Below are 23,196 nucleotides of genomic sequence, written 5' to 3' on the forward strand. Positions count from 1 at the left end.
AGAATTTGAGTTTCTTTCTGTCTTAATTTCTGTCTAGCAAGTGTCTTGACTGTCAACAATTTTTTTTTTATAAGGAACTGTAACCCCAGGTGTGACCAGCTTGGGATGGCTTTGACGTAGTTCATGGTGAGGTTCCTCAACACACATACACTGCTATGCAGAGGAAAAACAATTATATTTCAATCGTTCTTTGTAGTTGAGCCACGGGTCCTTCACATGGCTCTTTGAATCCATGACTGAAGAATAAAAACTGTACCTCTCCTCACAGACACACAATTAGTGCCTTTAACAGAATAGAAGTGAAAATTAGCAAGGTGTGATAGAACAAACTTGAAATCTCAGCATTCTGGAGGTGAGGAAGAGAATCCATCTGAGTTCAAGTCCAGCTTGAGCTGTGTAGTGAAGTCCTGCCCCCCAAAAAAAATCCCCCATTCAAAAAAATAAAAAGAAAGATTGCAGAACATTGTAGTTTCCATATAAAAATGACAGTTAGCTGCTAAACACTATCTCTAGGCTGTCAAATAAAGATGCTAACTGAAAATCACTGAACTTTTATCCAAAAGATTCTGTTTACTGGGAGATACTTTCACTAATTATGAGGCTGAAACTAATGGCACAGAGACAGTGTTTATGATCGGCTAATATAACAAACAGTGATGCAAGTCAAATTTATATGAAAATCTTTAAGGTGATCGAGGAAATCCTTCCCACAGTTCCAGTGTGATAGAGCTGTAAATGTGCTTCTCTGAGAATGTAAGTTGCTGGAGTCCTGTGAGGACGTTCAGCTGTGTGGCTCCTTCTCAGAGGGTCAGCAGCTCCTAAATCAGCCTCTCCAGGGCAGGCTGCTGCATTCTGCTCCACATTTCCACTCGTGGGCCTGCTTTCTCCTGACCACTGGGGCTGTACGTGCCCTGAGTGGCCCTTTTGTTGGAGGCGACAACAGAAGCAATGACAGCCAGCAAGAGGATGAATAACAAGGCCACAATCCCTGAGCCAATGGTGGTGAAAATGCCTGCAAGCCAGGTGTCAGCCAACTGCAAAGATGGAAAGATTATGAAGTTAGTTGTAAAACAAAGGTGCATGTTAGAACAATGGAGCTACCCTGGTTTGAAGATATAAGGAGAGCAAGATCAAGCTGGTACTACTCTGTTCTGGTCAAGGACCAAAGCATTACATACTTCATTGTTTCCAGATTGTATGAAAAGTATCACCTAGGCAACCCTTAAGTATATATAAATATAATCAGAAAAAATGATGTGAATTATCGCCTGTATTTACCTAGTATATGTACTTGTATGTGTTTGTGTGTGTGTGTGTGTGTGTGTGTGTGTGTGTGTGTGTAGGGCCTGTGCACATGTATGTGCATGTGGAGTTCCAAAAGTCAAGGTTGGCTGTCATGTTTAGATGTCTTACTCATTTGCCTTCTATCTTAATTTTTGAGTCAGGACATCAAGGGGAAAAGCTGACTCGGAATGTGTGTGTATGTGTACATATACTACTTTTAAATTAATGAGAATGCATTCATTATTCATGTTCTCTTACCATCCTTGTCCAAAGTTCTGATTTTGAACTAAAACAATATGATTGTTGTATAGTCTTTTTTTGAGAAAATAAAAAAGTTAAATTAGTTGGGTCTTGTGGGAATGATCCCTAGAGAAAGACTGATGGCAGCTATCACAGGCAATTTCTAGTCATCGCTTTGATTTGGATGTGATGTGACAACAAAATGCTTCATGCTGAACCCAAACACCAAGCAACAGTGGCAAGAAGAGCCTTGTTAGGAGGATGGGTATTCTGGGCTCTCCAGGGTGTTACTAGTACATAATGGTTAGTTTAATGATGGTTTCAAACTATTTACAAAGCACTTATAAGCAAGCTGGAATCTGTCAGCTTAGCAACAGGTAGCGTGAATCTGTGCTGGATATGAACACACATTTTACTACAGGCAGCTCACTCTGTGAATGATTTCAATGATGTGCTCAAAGAAATTTTTCTAGAAAGCATAAACTATTTTATCTTCTCATTCAGCATTCTTTATGAGTTTTCCTCAGTATCAAAACATATACTATTACTTATGGAAATGTTTTATTTCTCTGGACAGTTTAAATATCTTTATTGTACTTAATTGTGTGTGCTGTTACTGTTCTAATGGTCTGGTTCAGAGTATTTCATGGCCCAGTGACACCACCTCCAGCCACATGGCTGCAGATGCAAACTACAAACTAATAAAACACTGAATATACTGGGGGCCATCTATTCAAACTACTACATTAACTTACCAGAAAACTCCTAGAATCTTCCTGTCTACCTCCCCAGAGCTTGGATTGCAGTTAAACATTACCATGCCCAGCTTTTAGCATTTAAAACTAAGTTTCTGGCATAGGAGGAAAGGGGCAGATGTACGAATAATAAAAATCCATTCTCAATGTGTGTTGTGATAGTGTCACAAAGGATTGTAGTGTTGCACAGTAGAATGCTAGGAATGAAACAAGCGATTGTGCTTTGAAGGTTGAGAAAATGTCTGACTATTCTTAGCATGAAATGATATGAATACAGGAAAAAGGGGAAGGGGCTGTAAAAATTCTTTACAATTTATGGATATATTAAGAAATCCAAACTAAAATGTTATATACCAATATGTATGTCTGAACCAGGAAAGGACTGAAAAAGTAAATGAGGGATAAAATGCAAAGGAGATGAATTTTGTTAAGAGTATCTTTAAATGCCAACCAAAATTCAGCCTGTGTCATGCAGTCACTAAAAAGCCACTGATGATCTTCACACAGGGCCATGAGATGTTCAGATCTATGTAATATTAATGTGTCTCCAGTAATAGGAGGGGAGTTAGGAGAGAAAGCATAAGACTTTATTATTAATGATAATACATGACCTAAGTCTAAACTTTGCCAGAAGTAAGAATGAACATAGGACAGTTGAGAGAGATGTTGAGGGTGAATTAGCATTCCAGGAGCAACTTATAACCCTACATATTGATTACCCAGTGTTTTTTAAATAATGCACTCTTACTCATTCCCAGATGTTCACCTTAATCTCTGTCATGGCTGTTCTCCTGGATGGCAGAACAGAAACCATTTGATTTACTTTGGGTTGCTGCACTTTTTTTGTTTCATTAGTATTGATTCTTTTTACACTGGAGAAGTGGAGGCCCCCAGAGTCTGTGCCACACTGTAGTGGATGAACATCACTATCAGAAATGTACTGAGAATGAAAGCTATGTCAAAGGCTGGCATCTGGCTCATCTCTGTCACTTTTGGCTGATACTAAAGTGGTTCAGTTCAGAGATCAGAGAGGCAGAGGTCTGGCTTTGATTCCGGGCTCTGCCTTGTTCTTGTGTGAATACTAGAAACTTATTTCACATTTTAGGTTCATTTACTTATCAATAAAATTGGGCATTAATATCTAATTTAAGGGATGGGGATGAATGAAACACAGTGAAGGTAAAATACATAAAACATGGCTATAGTCACTTCTCAAAACATAAAAATATTATTATCCATTAACACACCATTGAAAGATCAATGATAACTCCTTGGCAGACCTTGCACATGATGGAGAGAATGGACCTGTAACCCCAAGTTGTCTTTCCAGGACTCTTAGAAGTGTTGATGAGATAAATCCTCTAACTACTAAAGAAGTCATGTCATTCGCTTTGAAGAAAAGTGAATGAGTAGCATTTCAAAATTGCCTCAAGGGCCTTTTGCTATTGAATTCCCATGGTTGAGAGCATTTCTTTGCTGTTCTTCAGTCATGCTTAAGACACATAGTGTCAAATGGATTTTATACAATGAAATCACGATGATACAGGAACTAATGATAGAGGCATCCCTGAGCAAGACAGGAGCTGTTAGGATGGACTATGTTCTAACTGTGTGCTTTTGAATGCACATTTCCTGAAACAGTATACCCCAAGTTAATAAAAAATACCACATAAACTTACTTGTTCTTAAATGATGGCATGTATCAACCTGTATTCAATTTTTATGTTAATATCTTTAAAATGTAAATGTTATATATGCCTAATTTAAACTGTAATTCCTTTGAACTCTATTTTTAAAACATAGTAAATAAAGGTTTCATTTTTCCTCCAGAGGATTTATTTCAAAATATTGAGTTCATTGGGGCCAAAGTACAGTTATGTTAAGTATGACATTCTGAGCTGACATCACCAGAACTCATTTTGAATCTGAGTTCTGAGTGCTGGAATGAGCATTAGTACACAGTTTTAAATTCCCCAAATGAATCCCATTATATTTCTCCTGAAAGGAGACTAGACAGGGCTTGTATTTGCCACATAGACAGACATGGGTTGAACCCAGTTTTGCCACTGTTGAGCCCATTCAGTCCAGGTCTTCTCTGTCTCCACTTGTAAAGCAGAAGCAGTCATTTTCATGCTTTCTAACTGCAGCCTTTAGGAACACAAGGAGCTTCTGATAGCAAAAGGAGAACCCGGTGCATGCTGAGGCTGTGTAATAATGCGACATCATTGTCCAGACTGACCCTTTCCTTCTGGTTTCCTTTGCTCTGACAGTTTTTCAAGAGTCCCATCTACAACCCACTCCTGTTAAATGTCAGCTCTTGGAGCTAAATTTGAGAATAATGAATGATAGCCCAGCTTGATGGGAAGGTGTGCAATTGGGGCCTGTCACGATAAACTGTTCCCTCCATAACTGAAGCATTATAGGATTTCTAGGGAAAGAACCTCACACTTCCAAGGGAGGGGTGATGAAAGAAAAAAAGCTTCACAGCTTTGATCTCATATGAGGAAATTCACAAACTGATGCTGCTACCATGTTAGGACATTTTTCCATACCTGAATCTTTATAGATCAGAAATACGCTGGTGATTAAAGAGAGCACAATTTTTAGGTTTAAAATTAGGAATTTTGCTGGAATACACTGAGTGGCATGAATTTCTTCAAGTACTTCCTGGAGCTCAGTTATATGTTAGCTACTTAGGAACATGTAGAGACAGGTAATGAGGGGTGGTTAAAATATGGAATGTGGCCGGGTGTGGTGGCACAAGCCTTTAATCCCAGCACTCCGAGGCAGAGGTATGAGGATCACAATGAGTTCAAGGCCACCCTGAGACTATAGAGTTAATTCCAGATCAGCCTTGACCAGAGTGAGACCCTACCTCGAAAAACCAAAAAAAAAGGGATGTGTCAGCTGGTCCCAGTCTACCTCATAATTTTTATGTGTGCTAGTTTATGTGTGCAGGCCTATGTAAGTGCTGTATATGTTTAAATGTCACATGGAAATGAGGATATGTATTATGAGAATTAGTGATGAATGAAAAAATTACTGTCAACATATGGTTGTAAAATGCCACTAAAAGTATTCATTCCTATCCACTTACAGAAAGTAATACATAGACAAATTAAAACCTGAGAGAGGAACATTCCATACTTAGGACTTGGTAGAGTAGTACAGTTATAACCAGTACAGTGTGCTTTCTGGGTGCAGAAACTCTCCCACACAAATCTGACTCCTTGAGCTGTGTTATTGGTGAGTTGTTGGGAACAGGCATGTCCATAGTAATTTTGAGCACATGCCAGAGCTTTGTCTTAAAAATTAATGTTGTGATAACAGCCAGTTTTTAATCACTCTCCACCTTATAAGGTGCTACAAGGACAGCCTTGGGAAGTGTCCTGGTATAACAAGGGGATAATTTAGCTAGATGTTCCTTCTACAGAAAATGAGGCTTTGGATTGGGAAGAAATCCTGCATGTCTTTTCCTGGGAGCAGCAGGGCCATAGGACAGAAGGGGGGGGGTAACTGCAGCCCACCTCTTTCCTATGGGGTCTCTTTCTCCCTGAAAACAACCACGCTTTCCCTGGGATTGCTGAGAACAGCACAACGGTGAGCTCCTGCCCTTCCATGGACTATCTAAGAATGCAGTCACAGATTTCCAAGTCACTTCCTGGAAAAAAGAAAGAACTCTGCATAAAATACTTCTGATTAATTCTCATTATGTATTTACAGTTCTTTACAACTCTGCTGTTTACAATCAGGACAGCCTGGGAGAGAAAAAAAAAAGCATGGCTCAAATGGGGCAGATTATAGCGCATACCAGAACATGACATCCTAGTTTGCCTGCAGATGAGTCTGGAACAGAGTCTGTGGAAACACTGGAAATTACTTAGCAAAGAAACTGGTCTAGCACACATACTCACACATGTAAATTTTCAGGGAAAGAGCTCAAGTGTGATGTGACAGTGGTCACAAAGGGATATTTCTTCTTATATTTGGAAAATCACTATTGAACATGTGCTGTGTGTAGGCACTAATACTGGGCAAAGGTGACCCCCACAGCTCCTGTCTCTGCCAACCTGGGTCTAAAGTTCCTGCACTGAAGTTTCATAGCAATTTCTCTACCTTTGATATCAAATTTCAGGCAGAAGCTTACAAACAGCTAGAAGTTGAGAGACACTGCTTTCACATTTTTCTATTTGGAAACAGGTGGTGAAGAGATATGACTGTTTTCTTTGGAACATGAGGACTCATGAATAAAAATTATCTCTCTTTTTCTCATGTATAAACCAAGCCCCAGCTGTCCAAACTCACTTAGCTAGCATTATATTTTGCAGATTTATTGGTTAAAGATAATAGCTAATCACTACTCTTAAGTCTATGATGGAGATAGCCAGATGTTTTACCAGCCGAAATGGCTTTAACTTTCTCAGGGACCCAAGTAGGAAGGTGTTACTGTTGTGTCCTCTTCTCAGGGAGGCCTTTCCCCAGCCACCCTCTTTACTGCAGTCAGCTTTATTTCTTTCAAGAATGTGGTACAGTATGATACTTGTCTAGTTTTCATGTCCCCCACTGTACTAGAAGCATTTCACCTTCCTTATTCCCTTTTCACTTCCTTGTTCCCATTCGTCTCCCCAGCATCCAGAACACTGTCCAATAGACACATTGGAATGATGGTCATTTCACAGTAAAGTCTCAAATTATGATACCTGAGCTGGAGATATGGCTCAGTAGTTAAAGACTTGCTTGCAAAGCCTGAAGGCCTGAGTTTAAGCCTGATGAGTAAAGTGGCACATGTATCTGGAGTTCATTTTCAGTGGCAAGAGGCCCTGATGAACCATCCCTTTCCTCTCTCTCTCTCTCTCTCTCTCTCTCTCTCTCTCTCTGTCTAAATGATATATTAAAAAAAAAAAAAACTTTAAAAAATCTTGTCCAGAAGCACATAGAGAGTATGGTGGTTTGATTCAAGTGTCCTCCCAAAACTCAAATGTTCTGAATGTTAGGTCCCCTGCTGATGGCAATTTGGGAATTAAAACCTCCTAGCGGTTATGTATATTGTTGGGGGTGGGCTTATGGGTATTATAAATAGCTTCCTCTTGCCAGTGTTTGGCACACTCTCCTGTTGCTGTTGTCCACCTCATGTTGATAAGGAGGTGATGTCCACCCTCTGTTCCTGTTGTCACTACCCCCTGCCATCATGTAGCTTCCCCTCGAGTCTGTAAGCCAAAATAAAACTTTTTACCCCATAAGCTGATTCTGGTTGAATGTTTTCTACTTGCAACATGAACCCGAATGCCACAGTAAAGTTGATACCACGATGGGAGTTATTGCTGCTAGAAACCTGACTGGCCTTTTGGAACTGCTTTGTAGGAGGAGTGTGGAAGGATCTGATGGACTATTCTGTTCAGAGTTGAAAGACCTGGATGCAATAAGAACTTTGGGCTGTGAGGTTTAGTTTACGAGGGTGAGAAAATGCTTTGGCTGGACTAGACTAGAAGCAGTTTTGTGAGAGGCTTGCTATTATAACCATGTCCTGAGAACTTGTACAGTGTTGCATTGCATGGAAATGGACTGGTATGTGCAGAGGGATATAGCACAGAAAGAAATCCTTGGGCTGAAACTTCTGCTGTTCAGCTGCAATTGTTTAAGAGATTATAACCATTGAGATTGGGCCAACTGACCTGCACTGGGACACCAGAAAGAATGCAGAAACTTTTGAAGGGGTCTGAATGCTAAAGGAGTGTCCTATTCTTCAAAGTCTGCTTTATTCCCCCTGGATTAGCAAATTGGCAGCCTACCTGGTATTATGGAGTATAAGAAATGCAGAAAAGAGAAGGTCATTGAGTTTGCAACACAGTCTTGTGCAGTGTGAAGCAGGTTTGCTGGGATACCTGCATGGAGACCCCATGGGGCCATGAGGATGGATCATTGGTTGCAGTGGAGATCCAGTAGAGCTACCAAGACCACTAGGTGGCTGCTAAGCAAAGCTGCTATCCCCAGATGACATTTTCCAGGAATGCGATTAGCCTAGCTGGAGGGGTAGAATTGGAACTCCAGAGACTTGTTGCTGGTTAGAATTATCAAACAAGGAGACTTGTCACTGGCTAGAGTTGTTGGACTTGGAACTACAGAATTTGATATTTTAAATTTTGTTTTAAATTTTGTATTGGTTGAATATTTTCTCAATATACCCAATACCATCTCTCACAGTGTAAATGTTTATTCTGTACCATTATGGTTTGGGGGGGAGGATTTTTTGGTATTATGGCTCAGTTAAAAGATCTTGGAGGCTGAGTGTAGTATGCACACCTTTAATCCCAGCACTTAGGAGGCAGAGGTAGGAGGATCACCTTGAGTTCGTGGCCACCCTGAAACTACATAGTAAATTCCAGGTCAGCCTGGTCTACTGAGAGACCCTACCTCAAAAAAAAAAAAAAAAAATCTTGGAGTATGGGAATGTTTGAATAGCATTAGTGTTGATAAAAACTATGGGGACTTTTAATGTTGGACTAAATGCATTGTATTTTACATCATGTATGGTTATCAGTTTATGGGGTCCAGAAGTGGAATGTGGTGGTTTGATTCATATCTCCCCCATAAACTTAGGAATTGTGAGTGCTAGATTCCTAATTTGGGCATTAAAGCCTCCTGGAGGCAATGTATTATTGGGGGCTGTCTTTTGAGTATTATAGCCAGCTTCCTCTTACCCATGTTTGGCACACTTTCCTATTGCTGATGTTCACATTTTGCTCATGCCATTATTTTCCCCTGTCATCCTGGAGCTTCACCTTGAGTCTATAAGCCAAAATGAACCTTTTTTTTTTTTTTTTCCCCCACAAGCTGCTCCTGGTATAGTGTTTTCTGCCAGCAATGCAAACCCAACTACAACAGAGAGCTACTGACTTTCTCAACACAGAACAGCTTTCTCCTGTGATTCTTCCTTAGTAGACAGCTCGGCACATGCCTCATGGAGGAACAAACAGGTTTTGGAACAGTTTTGTTCTTTGTACCCATGAAGTAGAGGGACTTTCCTTTGTTGCTGGTGGCAAACAATGAGCATGGAAGATAGACAAAGACATGTCTTAGGTGCCTGGGCAGGAAGATAGCTGGGTATAACTCCCTTTTGTGAAATAGACACAAGCTATTTTTGTTTTCCTGCCCTCACATCACAGCAGCAGGTGACAAGGAGGAACTTCTGATGAGGATGCAAAGAGTGAAGAGCTAACTGTCTGAGGACTGACCTCATCACTGAAGCAGACCAAAAATGAACTCAACATGGCTCAGGGAAATTTGCGGAAGAGGGGGCAGAAAGAAGGTTAGAGCCACACATTGGGTCATTATGCACAGATACATTGCCTCTTACCCATAACTTATGGCTAACCACACAATGCATGGCCCATATTCCCCAATGAGGAGGGTCCCTGAAGAAGGGGGAGGACAGGGAGGAGGCTAACGATGGTACCAACATGACTGTATACATACTGTGTACATAACTAATAAAAAAAGAAATAAAAATCACTTTTGTATAATAAGAAAAAAAGAATAAAGAGGCTACAGCCAGCAATAACTTTCTGGATGGTTTATTTATTTTCATCTATTATGTGAATAAAAAGACATTCTCTTGGCCCCAGTTGGTCTCCGAAAAGCAGGGTTTTCACTCATCCTTCTTTTTTTTTTTTAATTTTTTATTTATTTATTTGAGAGCGACAGACACAGAGAGAAAGACAGATAGAGGGAGAGAGAGAGAATGGGCGCGCCAGGGCTTCCAGCCTCTGCAAACACACTCCAGATGCGTGCGCCCCCTTGTGCATCTGGCTAACGTGGGACCTGGGGAACCGAGCCTCGAACCGGGGTCCTTAGGCTTCACAGGCAAGCGCTTAACCGCTAAGCCATCTCTCCAGCCCTCACTCATCCTTCTTCGTTTTGCTTTTCTTGTTCTTTGCTTTCTTTTAGAAATCAGTGCTTGTGGGCAATTGGATTGCAGTGTGTGTTACAGTGCACTAAGAGCTGCTAACCCTTGGAACTCTTGGTCCCGAGTCCTTCACCCCCTCAGTGTTCTATCAGCTCTCACGACCATGTCCTCTGCCATTTTGCTCAAGTCTCTCTCCTCTACATTCCCAGCCATCAGCCCGGACTTAAGTCATAACTCTATTTGCCTGGGTGATTAAGGCATCCTCCAGTCACTTTCCCTCCTCTTGCAATTGACATACTTCATACAGCCTTCAGATAAATGAAGGGAAATCTTACTAGACTTAGATGTCCATGAGAACTTCTCATTCATTTAGTCATACATTTATTTACATATTTATGTATTTATTTTTTACTGAATGTCTTCAAACATAGCTTTTGTCTTTAATAGAAAAAAGTAACTCAGGCTGGAGAAATGGCTTAGTGATTAAAGTGCTTGCATGCAAAGCCTAAGGACCCAGTTCAATTCCCCAGTACCCATGTAAGCCAGATGTACAAGGTAACATATGCATCTGGAGTTTAATTGCAGTAGCTGGAGGGCCTCGCATGCCCATCCTCTCTCTCTGCCTCTCTCCCTCTTAAGTAAACAAATAACTCTCCTTAGGAAGACAAGATGGAGCTCATGGCATCAGTATGTCTTTCAAAGTGGTAAGGAGATTGAGATAAAGAACAGGAGGGTGCTTTAAGATGGAGTAGACAGCATAGACAGCTTGTTTTAAGGAGAACAAGATGCATGTATGTAAAGGACATTTCCTACTTGCCTGAGAAGCTTTGCTGTAGTTGTAAGACCCCACACAGAGACACAAATGGAGAAGTAGATTGCACTGGTAGGGCCTGTGCCAGGAAGGCAATCATCAACCTTGGCTTAGAACCATTTAGAGCCATCACAGATACCCTCCCTCAGTGAAGTGGAGGGAGATTTTGTCTCAGTTTTTCTGCTGTCTCTTACCTTGTCTATAACCTATACTAGTTACTTGAAGCATCAGGTACATCGTTTTTAAAAATATTTTATTTATTTATTTATGAGAGAGAGAGAGAAAGGAGAAAGAGGGAGATAGAGAGAGGATGGGTGTTCCAGGGCCTCTAGCTGCAGCAAATGAATTTCAGATGTATGTGTCACCTTGTGCATCTGGCTTTATGTGGGTTCTGGGGGGAAATCCAACTTAGGTCCTTTGGCTTTGCAGGCAAATGCCTTAATTGCCAAGCCATCTTTCTAGCCCAGCTTTTTTTTGTGAACTCTGTGTGTGTGTGTATGTGTGTGTTTGAATATGCCAAGATCTAAATTTTATAGTGCACACACAAAAGATGATTTTTTTAAATATGCTACATCTTTCTGGGTATGTAGACTGTAGCAGGTGATCAATAGTTGTGCCAATTTATTTTATGAATAATTTCAAAAGTAAGCACATATCCAGGGGCAAATAAATTTAGAAGACAGAGGAATGGTTTGAAGTTCACTGATATTAAGAACACATTATAATTGACAACAAAATGCAATTGTTTATATTGGATCCAAAGGAAAAAATACCAAAAAGGAAATTAACAGAACAATTGTACAACTTTCAATATGGAGAGTATATTAAATGTTAAATGTGAGACTAGTGTAATTTCAGTACGAAGTTTTCTTTCTTAGGAGATACTGACATGTCAGGTGATGATGCTCTCAGCAACCTGTTTTGTAACAAATGACTCAGCAAAAATCATGTACACAAATAGAGATTAATCAAAGGTACTAAACTGTCAAAAAGCTGGTTATTCTAGGTACAGGGCTGAGGTGTTCACCATACTTAATTTTCTTCTGATTTTCTTTAGGCTTTCATATTTTCCAAAAACATGGGAAAAGTCATATTTTAAAAAAATTATTTTAAAAGTGCAATTTCTTTCTGTACCTAGGTTACCTTACTTAGTATAATCCTTTGCAGACCTATCCATTTTCTTGCAAATTTCATAACTTCATTTTTATTTACCGCTGAGTAGATGGATTTCTTTGTGAGTAGGAAGAAAATTCAGTAGCAGAGGCCAGTAAGCTAGAAAGGAGATATAAAGGGAAGAGAAAGGGAGGGAGGGGGCCTTAGGATGGTATTGTATATATTAAATAGAATAACAGCTTAATGGGGGTGAAAAAGCCTAAGTGAGGTCAGGGGAAGAGATTGCATAAAGGAAAGGTAGAGGGAGGGCTAATCAAAATCTAAAAGGGTATAAATAAGTCATACGGAAACCTACTTTTTGGACAATGGAACACACAGGAGCCATAGATTGTTCTTAGAAAATTTTCAGTGCCAAAGTTTGGATACCTTCCTGTGAGTTGTTGGCCAGGGAGGTCCCTGATGTCCCCAAAACATTACAGGCCATTGCTGAGGCCCTTGGTTTCCCACCAGGAATAGATGGTAAGACCCTATTGCCGAAGACTCTACATACTTGAGCTGTGAGGTCACTTAGAAATCCTGCTGGAGCTGAGCTGAAAACCTTCTCCTTGTAGACCAGGTGATAGAAAGCTGGAAAAAGCCACACTGCATACAATTACATGGGAAAGAGAGAAATCACCAGTGAAGATACTCAACAGTGGACACTGCAAGCCTTATATTTGGCCAGCTATGCCAAATGAGCTAATGGGTACAATAGTGGCACGTGTGTTACGGGGGAAACCAATTGCCCTCTAATTTGACTGGAGGCCCACTCCATGGGAAAGAATACATCCCTGATAGTGAAAGCCTGCAACAGGGGTAGTCATGAGCCCTACTGTCTGGCTAAATGTATATGCTATGTTTACCAAACTGTCCAGTAAGTGCTTCCCTTAATGTTCATACCCATATATTAATGCCACCCTCACTTTTGGTTAGAAAACCTCTTTTCAGATGGCAGTGACCTTGGGATGGCTCAGAAGGCACCGTGGTGCTGAGAAGAAGGGACAGAGGAGTGCCCAGCACAGCAATATCTCTATCACACCTTCCAAGGCTCAGGATCCATTGCAGAATAGGTGGCGGAAAGAATGTAAGAGCGAAAGGAAGGGTAGTACTCTTTATAACATGCTCCTCTGGACACAAAATGGCCTGGATATCTATGACCTCACAGGGCCTGACTCTGCCTACACAAGATCATCATAATAGGAGGAAAAGATGACATCAAAATAAAAGAGTGATTGAGAGAGGGAGGGGATATGATGAAGAGTGGAGCTTCAAAGGGGCAAGTGGGGGTAAGGGCGGGAAGTGCCATAGGATATTGTTTACAATCATAGAAGCTGTCAATGAAAAATTTAAGAGATTAAATAAATAAATAAATAAATAAATAAATAAATAAATAAGAAAAAAAACAAAAACAAAAAATATAATAAAAATAAAAATAAAATGCAATTTATGGAGCCGGGTGTGATGGCTTATGCCTGTAATCCCATAATTTGGGAAGTGTAGCCAGAAGGATCAGAAGATATTCAAGGTAAACTTCCACAGCATATTGGAGGAGGCCAGCCTGTGCTACATAAGACCCTGTTTAAAAATAAGTAACTAAAGAACTAAATAAATGGTCACTTCTGGATTGGGGAGGTGGCACAGTGGATAAAGCACGTGCCGTGCAATCTAAGTACTTAAGCTTGGACCCCCAGGCTCCATGAGAGACTGCCTCAGCACAAAGTGGGAGGCGAAGGCTGACACCAAAGCTGTCCTTTTGCCTCCCCACACACGCCGCAGCACAAGCCCATACTCATAGATATCGACTTGCACACACATATACACACACCAAAAATAAATAAATAATAAAGATTTAAAATACAAATTCCTCCTCCACATTCCCAAATTCGCAGCTTTTTTCTTTTCCCCTTTCCCTTCCTTGGCTGATCTAGATCTTGCTGTCAATTCTCCATTCTTAATTCCTTTGCACAGCAAATCTTATTGCTGCTGGTGCTCAGGTCTCCCCTTCTAGGAAAGTATAGATCACATGAGATGTTGGTTTCTTACTTAAGTGGCCCTAACCTTGCCTGACAGTACCTACGTAGTGCTGGGTGCATAGTGAGCTCACTACTCTCTTGGAGCTCACTACTCTCTTGTGTTCTCTGATACCAGCATTGTTAACCTAGAATCCATACCTTGGCTCTTTTCTCACTCTGATTTTTGTCTTCCTTCCAGCTTGCCTCAGCTTGTTAAAAGTTGCTATTAAGTTATTTCTACATCATGCAGTACAAAGAATGCCAAATCACTGACATCCTCAAGGCTTATCACGTACTCCTTCCACAAAGGTAATCTAGTCGGTGTCATTGTATTTATTGCCCCCAAATCAAAACCAGTTGCCAAAGTAATGAAGGACTATTGGTTTGTGCTGACTTAATCCATGTCAGAGGAGTTCTAGGAGCATAGAACAATAATTTGACCAGTAAAAGGAAGGCCATAAAAATGATCAAAAAGCCAATAGATATGCTGAGAACACCAAGCTTATTTTACTGAGGATTTATGGCCAACTTATCAGAAAATTATTTGGTCCAAGTTTACATTCAAATAAGACGCTCAGTAATTCCACAAAGACTCCAACCTCTGGAACAAAACTAGCCTCCTATAATGAGATACCCTAGTAACCCTTAACGGGCAGCATATGTAGTTTAATTTTCAACAGTTGTGAGAGTGCAGTAAATCCAACTTTTGAATCACTAGACCCCCTTATACTCAAACCTGCACTAAATTACAAGAACTGGAGCTGCACTAAAGCATGGCTGGCTGCGTTGTTCCTCAGACATATCCGCCCGACTGTTTAGGAATCAGATAGAACTTAAATGTGTGACATGCCCCAGATGGCAGCAGGTGCCAACTCCTATAGTGTCCCATCCCAGTAGAAATCAATGCCCAAACTCCAGGATCAGCCCCACCATGTCAGCTTTGCCCCAGGCCCAACTCTGGAGATTATATTTTATTGGCCAGACTCAAATTGGCTTCCCCGTGTGTAGGTGATAAAGTGTGGCGTCAAGTCACCCATGGAAAATGTATTACTTTAACTTTGACAGCTTGTCATCGGAGTCCTTGTTTATATAATCTATTGTGCCATTTACTCTATTCTTATTTTAAAAAGCAAACAGAAACAAAACACTCTTTTTGTTAGTGTTTCATTGACAAATGCCTAAACCTTATATAACCTCAGAACTAGCTCTTTCTGTTGCGACTGTCAGTTTCCATCAAATTATCAGGCTTCCAGTTTTAAACTCTGCCTAGTGGAAGATGAAAGACACATACGATGGTTTAACAGGAGCTTTTCACCGCACAGCCTTTGCTTTTCTGAATGGACTGAGATGTGGCATCTCTACACCAGGAAGAACAGAACGCTGTGGTGCTGAGAGGCTGCACAGGTTTGAAATGAACATGACTAGAATCTGTGAGATTGCAGCAACTGAAAACACTACAGTGCCTTACAACCAGCAAAGCTAGAAACCTTCACATTGTGAGGACTTATCAAACTAGTACTTAGCTTTAGAACTAAAGAATCCTTTATAAATTGGGCTTTCAAATTCCAAATAAGCTATTTGGTAGTAGTGTATAAGTTTTTAAGTTAGCAGGATTGAAAAACAAAATGGATAGAAACCATCTGTTTTACTTCACTAATAGATGATTTAAATGCCCAAACATGCAATTGAGGAAAAAGATGTGTTTATATTAGTATTGATCAATATAAGTCAGTCTTTCTTGGAGGAGATCACACATACACACACTTAAATGACCCTCCTAACTGCATTTTCCTACTAGTTTTAAAATGCTGCCAAACAACTTGCCTTTTCTCTCACTATAAATACAGAAGAGAATTTAATAGCCTATTAAAATTAGATCTAGTAAGATAACTGAAATGATTACTTTATATACCTGGAGCTCTAAGTCTAAACTTTATACATGTAGTAGTTAGGATCCATTTATAATATTCCATTATCTTTATAATATTTTATTTATTTTATTTATATATTTCCAAGGAGAGAGAAAGAGAAATTGAAAGGCAGTGGGTATGCAGGGCCTCCAGCCTCTGAAAATGAACTCCAGATGAATATTTCACTTTGTGCATCTATCTTTACATGGAATTGAACTTGGGTTGTTAGGCTTTGTAGGCAAGCACCTTAACCACTGAGTAATTTCGGAAGCCTTCCATTTTCTTTTTAAACAGTGTTTAAGAGATCCTTGGTCAAGAAAAGATAGGTAGTAAGGTACCATGATGTCTAGTCCTTTCACCTGAAAGCCTCAAGAACTGAAGGCATGAAAACTTTTCTTCATCTATTAAATTTTAGTGTGTGTTCATTAACATGAGGAGCAGATTTCCTGTTGTCTTGTCAGGTCAGAGATAAGGAAGTTAGGTAACACCACTTAAATGTTTCCTCAAATTTGGGCTCTATAATTTGCTACTAATATTCACAAAATATAGGGTTTTCTTTCTAGATAAATTGTTGATTGCAGCATTTTTCCTGTGGCATATAGACATTTATTTTTTTCTGAATTTTGAAGTAATTGCTAAAAAAAATTAAAATTCTTCTTCCTAACTTAAATAACCCAAAGCCTGGGGAAATTTTGTTTTCTAAATTCCCAGAGACCTAGAAAAGAAAATCAGACTATAATGTAGACCTCTTCAATTTCATGCTACAGCACAATTCTCTCTTCTTTTCCCATACTCCAGAAACACCCCTCCCTTTAAAATATATTTCCCTTGAGTTTGTTACTTTTCACTCACTAGTTAGATTGCTTGTTAGTAACCCCAGGAAGAAAACCATGATCAGTCACTAGGCTGGAGAAATCCTCCCCAATCCTGTTAACGAGGATTCACGCCAATTCTCCAAACGTTCTCAGTGCTCATGTTCTTTTCAGGGTCACTTTCCTTGCACAGCACAGATTAAACGCAGCCTCAGTATTTTCAGTGTTGTGAGGAGACACATTTACATTCCACTGACAGCACAGGGTGTAAAAGGAAACCATCTGCTGCGATGTTACAACAGGACAGTTTCAACTTCCACAACAGAAAAGAAGTCACAGCATAGCTCAACTCAGCCCCAGGCCTCCTTTCGTGTGGTAGACATGGGCAGAAGTCACCATGATGGTAAAAGAAGGTTGTATTCTTAACCGTGTTTTTTAGAAGTTGATCCTCAGTCATTTAGATTCACTGTCTTCTTTGACAACAATTTGGTCATTACTATTTTTCCATAAGTTCAGGAACCCAGGATAAATAGATTTCTACTACCCGGATATTGACTGTATCCTTGGATACTTGTGCGTTTTACTGAGACAATTAGTCTTTCCAACATATAGCTCATTTTCAACAGTGGTACCTTTAAAATACTTTTGAATTAAAATGTTATGTACATAGGAGAAAGAAAAACTTACTTACAAAGTAAGGATTTAATATATTCCAATATTTTATGTGTCACATTACTTTATTTCTCAGAACAAGTTAATAATGTACAGATAAATTAGAAGATGATTTTTCCAAAGTTACCTGGCTGGCAAACCCCAGAGGTGTTATTCAAATTACCAAGTCCTGTAGTCATATGCAGCTACATACTCTGTAGAAAACTACATGGATGTAACCCCAAATCTACCCCATCATTTCAAGTGTTAGCCTTCTTGGCATATTTACACACCAAAAGGAGAGCATGGCAAGGGTTATTTTATATTTCAAACTCCTTTCCTATGTGGAGTGTTTTAATAGGAAGTCATATTTAATGGCATGCCATTTCACTTTTTTTTAAGGCTTTACATGTGAGGACAGGCTTCCATACCATCGGCTGATGGGTGGAAGGTTTGGTTTGAGAGTTTTAGGAAGGTGCATACACTATGGCTGATGTCTGGGTGGTAAATTGCATAAATGCTGAAATATTCAGGGGAAGAACAAAACAAAGGACCTGTAAGTCACAACTTTTAGTCCTATGCTTTTCACACACAGCATATTTACAAAAAAAAAAAAAAAAAAAAAGGAACAATCAAACAATGCAGGAAGCCTCCCGGAGCTGCTGCTTGCAGAAAGCGGCCATGTGCTCCCCTCCAGCTGCACAGGCTCCAGGCGATGATTAGGAAGGAGCTATTTCAGTGATTCACAGTGTCAGGAAGCAAGGTATCAAGCCATCAACTCCATTTTAAGGTGCAGCACTTAGATTGCAGCCATGTATTGCTTCCAACTGTAAATATTAACAAGAAAGCAAAGAAGGAGATTTTTGTTGGTGATGGGCTGCCTGAGCTCAGCAGATTACGTGCCACTCTGGCATTATTTGCTGAGATGCAGATAATTGTACTTCTTGTTAACAAGTTTGCGTGTGTTCTCAATCCATCAGCAGGTTCTTGAATTAATTCCTATAGTAGGTTTGACTAACATCAGAGAAATGTGGCTTTGATGGAAAGTTTGAAATTTACGCATAATTAAAAATTATACATCCATTTCCTAATTGCCCCAGCAAGGTAGCTAATTGTTTTGGATGTCATGGCACTTGTATTTGTTCCCTGGACACCTAATTCTTTTGTTTATGATTGACTACAGGAATTTGTAAGGGCTTTAGTAGCAAGTGGTACATTTGGGGCAAACTAAGCAATTGACACTTGACCCACTGTGGAAAGAATTTAAAGTTTCCAGGAGCATGGGAGAATTGCAGAATTGTTTTATACTCCCATGGAGACAATAAGTTTCAAAACCATTATATAGAAGATCCCACTTTCTTGTAACTGTAATGTTAAAAAGGGGACCTGAACATTAATTATAGGAAAACATACGTACACTTCACATATAAACATATACATATAAAGTACATAAGTGTTATTGTTTATAAAATATAGAAGTATGGCAAATTCAATAAAAGCCATCTGGTAAGGATGGTGGCGAAATGGTCACAAACATGTATTTACATTGTCTCAATATCATGGGAAGTCACTGCTATGGAAGATGCAAATATATATATATATATATATATATATATATATATATATATATATATATATACAAATTATTCTTCCTGTCAGTTTTTTGGTTCTTTGCAACTACTCAAACTTTTGAACAGAACAGGTAAGTGAGGTGGCCTAGTAAAACAAATGTGGCACCCTCAATATAAACAGTGAGCTCATCCTGAGATACCCAGGGTGGTCCTCGCTGTGCTTGCTAGGTAGAGAGAAGGCTCCACTGATCTGTGCGTAAGCCTGTTCTAGGGCAGCAAGTTCTGAACCAAGGAACTTCTATGCTTGTGATTACGATTCCAATCTGTGATTAATGGAATGAGGAAATTACTGAACAGATCATTAGAAGGGAATGAATCAAGGATGGTGTCTGCTAGCTGGCAGTCCTGAGTAGACCCATGGGATGCACAGCCAGTTCTCTCCTCACTGAACCATTGCACATTAGATAGAGAGTTGCAGAAGAAGAAACAGACACAGATGAGTTGGTTCAGAGGATCTGAAAACCAAGAGCAGTCAGATGCTATGGACTTCCTAGAGTTTACTTTTATTCACTTCATAAGATCACATAAGAACAATCATAGTGTGTCACAAATACAATTGTAAACAATATGCTGTTGATTAGTTAGCTTGTTTAAATGTAGGCACTCTATACTATACTATCAGAATGATCACTCTCAGAGTGGCCTCAGTTCCAGGAAGATGTTCTCAACACTGAACAAGAGTGGGTTGCGCAGGTTTGCCTTCAGTTGCACTGTGTGCAGTGCTTCTTTGTGCTGTTTTCTCCATGAACTCAAGCTTGAAGGCAGAGAGCCACTTACTTTTCAATGGCTTACTACATTTCCCCCTTCTTGTTTATTCAGCATTGGTGATGCAACACCGTAAATGTTATAGCTTTATCCCTAATTATTTGTTGTTGAGAGCATTGTCTCCATACTATACCAAAAAGGCAAGAGACATGAACAAGTACTTGCAGCAGTTCCACAGAGATACTCCCAGGCCATTTGAAATTGTTAAATGGATGTAGCATATTTAGCCCTTCCGGAATTCCTTGCATAATATTCTTACCATCTATAGCATCTAATTGTTTATTAAAAAAAGAAGAACCAGGTGTGGTGGCATACACCTTTAATCCCAGCACCCAGGAGTTAGAGGGAGGAGGATCGCCACATGTTCAAGGCCACCCTGAGACTGAATTCCAGGTCACCCTGGGCTAGAGCAAGAACCTACCTCAAAAAAAAAAAAGTAGAAAATATTTGTTGTTGTAATTTAAGAATTTTTTTAGTTACATGGCCATGACTCAAAAATGTTTCCTGGGCTGGAGAGATGGCTTAGCTGTTAAGTGCTTGCCTGTGAAGCCTAAAGACCCAGGTTGGAGGCTCGATTCCCCAGGACCCATGTTAGCCAGATGCACAAGGGGGCACATGCGTCTGGAGTTTGTTTGCAGTGGCTGGAGGTCCTGGCACACCCATTCTCTCTCTCTCTGCCTCTTTCTCTCTCTCTGTCTCTCTCTCTCTCCTTTTCTGTCACTCTCAAATAAATAAATAATAATGAACAAAAAATTTTAAAAAAAAGTTTCCTAACATGTTCTCATGGAAATTGAGTCTCATTATAAAGAATAGGAGTTACACAATAATTGCTTTTATTTCAATCACACTTCAAATTAATTTGTCATTGTAAGCTAACAATCTGATCTCCTAGCATTATTATTGATTATTATTGTAAATCAGCTAACTCAGCATTGATTTCACTGTCAATCTGTCTTTTGGGTCATCTGAAGATTGGCAGAGTCCTCATACCATTCAGTTACAAGTTCAGCAGTCTGTAAGGCAGGATGGAGAGCAGGCCCGCCACAGCAGCAGTGGCTATAATAGCTATCAGCCCCACAATTATGGCAACAATTTGTCCTATCATACGTTTGATATATTTCAAAAGTTTGTCCGTCATGGATGAATAATCATGATTGCAGGTGAACCCTGCTGTTCAAGATGCATCTGTACAGGCAGCCAAAACCCTGTTTGTGCTTTTCAAATGTAAATATTTTCTGAAGAGAAATTCACAGAAATACTTCTATTCAAACAGGCATACAAAGTGCAATTTGGACAAATGATAGAATAACTAGCATTATTCCGAACTGTCAGCCCTATCAAAACATGAAAGTTAATCAAACGCAAACTGAAACATAATGAGATTCGTGTTAAGTAAATGACAAATTTGTATCATTAGCAGTAACAATTTTGTTTATTTTTCCTACCCTTCTATACACTTCTTTCAAAGCCATGAGAATTTTTCCTCAGTGTAATTGTATGGGTCCAGAGAGTACATGTGAGTATGGAGGAGATATACCACCTCCATGCCACATAATATCATCATGACTACTAGCATTTGTGGTAATAATAAGACTCTCATTGTCATGTATTCTGCGTCATGTTAATTCCTTCCCTGAAGCTTCTTGGTATAAGGAGAGCCTATGGGACTCCAATCTATGACTCTTCCATAGGAACTACTAACCACTACTCGACCACGTAGCCCGTTGTGTCCATTCATTAATCTCAATGATCACTGGAAGGTACACAAAGGTAAATCAGAAGATTCCTTAGTCTCATTACTGTGTACAAATCCAGAAGCCTGTAATACAAACAATCTTCTGGATGCATTAGTAGAACTATTTCGTACTATTGATAACCATCCTTAAGTTTTTTGGCTTCAGGCAATGCTTTTCGTGGCCTATACAGATTGGGTTTCCCTCTTCTCCCATGGCATAATTGCTTATAGTTTTTCCTTCTTTTCTAGGGACCAAATGACTTCTATTACTATGTGGTCCAGGCATCCATCAGGAATCATTAACATACATTGGAATGGGATCAGAAAGCCAATGTAACACTTTATTAATAGGTGGGCTAAGTATGAAAACCAATAATTATAACTATCATTATCAGCAGAAGTATGTCTTACCATGAAAAGAGCAAGTATAGCAAGGAAAAGATTAGAAGGATTTTTTAGTTGATTTGTTTAAAACTGCTTCAGTATCTCCTGTCAGTTTTTGGATTTGTCCCCATGTTATGGGTGGTGTACCTGGCAACTGAACCTGCACATGAGGCCTTCCAATGGTTATAGCTCAAAATTCTTCACTTGGGGGGTTGAAGTCAAATCTTACTCTTTTGTTTATGACAGGGTTTAATAAATCGGGATGGGATCCAAATTATGTCACCAATATCTATGACACAAGCAAATTCCTTTCCCCATCTTTTTATTAATCCTGGTTTCCATTTATTATTCAAATTTTTATAAAATATAAAATATAGATTGTAAAATATCAGCGGATTTTTCAATTATCCAATGCCTTTCTGTGGCTGTTGAATCGCCATCCATATGTTCAAAAACTTTAAAGTAAATAGTGCTTTATGTAATGTAAGTCTAGTCATCATCTTGTATTCCTCCTTTCTCCCTCTTTGTTTAAAAAACATTTGCTTTGCTGGAGAGGTGGCTTAGTGGTTAAGGTGTTTGCCCGAGAAGCCAAAGGACCCAGGTTTGATCTCTCAGGACCCATAAGCCAGATGCACAAAGTGGATCATGCATCTGGAGTCCATTTGCAGCAGCTGAATGGGTAACCTGATACCCATTCTCTCTCTCTCTCTCTCTCTCTCTCTCTCTCTCTCTCTCTCTCTCTCTCTGCCTCTTTCTCCCTTTCTCTCAAATAAAAATAATTTTAAAAAAACAAAATGTTTGTTTTATTGTTCGATTTGCCTGTTCAACTATACCTTGCCCTTGAAGGTTATATGTTATCCCTGTTACATGTATGATACACCACCCATTGGAAAAAAAAATTGTAACTTTTCCATTGGAAAAAAATTGTGACTTTTCCAATGTAAAAAATTGTAACGTTAAAGATTTATAAGCAGGCACATTATCAGTTTTGATCATTTTTTATATACCCATAATATTCAAAGCCTCATATAAGTGCTGAATAACATAATCCGCCTTTTCAACATTCAAAGGTATAGCCTATTTGAACCCTGAATCAGAGTCTAAAGAAACATGTATATGCTTTTGTTTTCCAAGTTAAAGAATATGTATTG

General features: G+C 39.5%; 1 protein-coding gene across 2 annotated transcripts in view; it reads right to left on the bottom strand.

Moving 5' to 3' along the window:
• Positions 1-432: 432 nt before the first annotated feature.
• The window catches only part of Crb1 (crumbs cell polarity complex component 1), a 214,155-nt gene continuing 191,391 nt past the window's right edge, over positions 433-23,196 (bottom strand). For both annotated transcript variants that reach the window (XM_045141129.1, XM_045141128.1), the window contains one exon: positions 433-1,034. In XM_045141129.1, coding sequence (XP_044997064.1) covers positions 824-1,034 — 211 coding nt within the window. In that variant the 3' untranslated portion in view covers positions 433-823. The remainder of the gene's footprint in view (positions 1,035-23,196) is intronic.

The sequence above is a fragment of the Jaculus jaculus genome, chromosome 1, assembly GCF_020740685.1.
Source record: "Jaculus jaculus isolate mJacJac1 chromosome 1, mJacJac1.mat.Y.cur, whole genome shotgun sequence".
NCBI classification, from domain to species: domain Eukaryota; kingdom Metazoa; phylum Chordata; class Mammalia; order Rodentia; family Dipodidae; genus Jaculus; species Jaculus jaculus.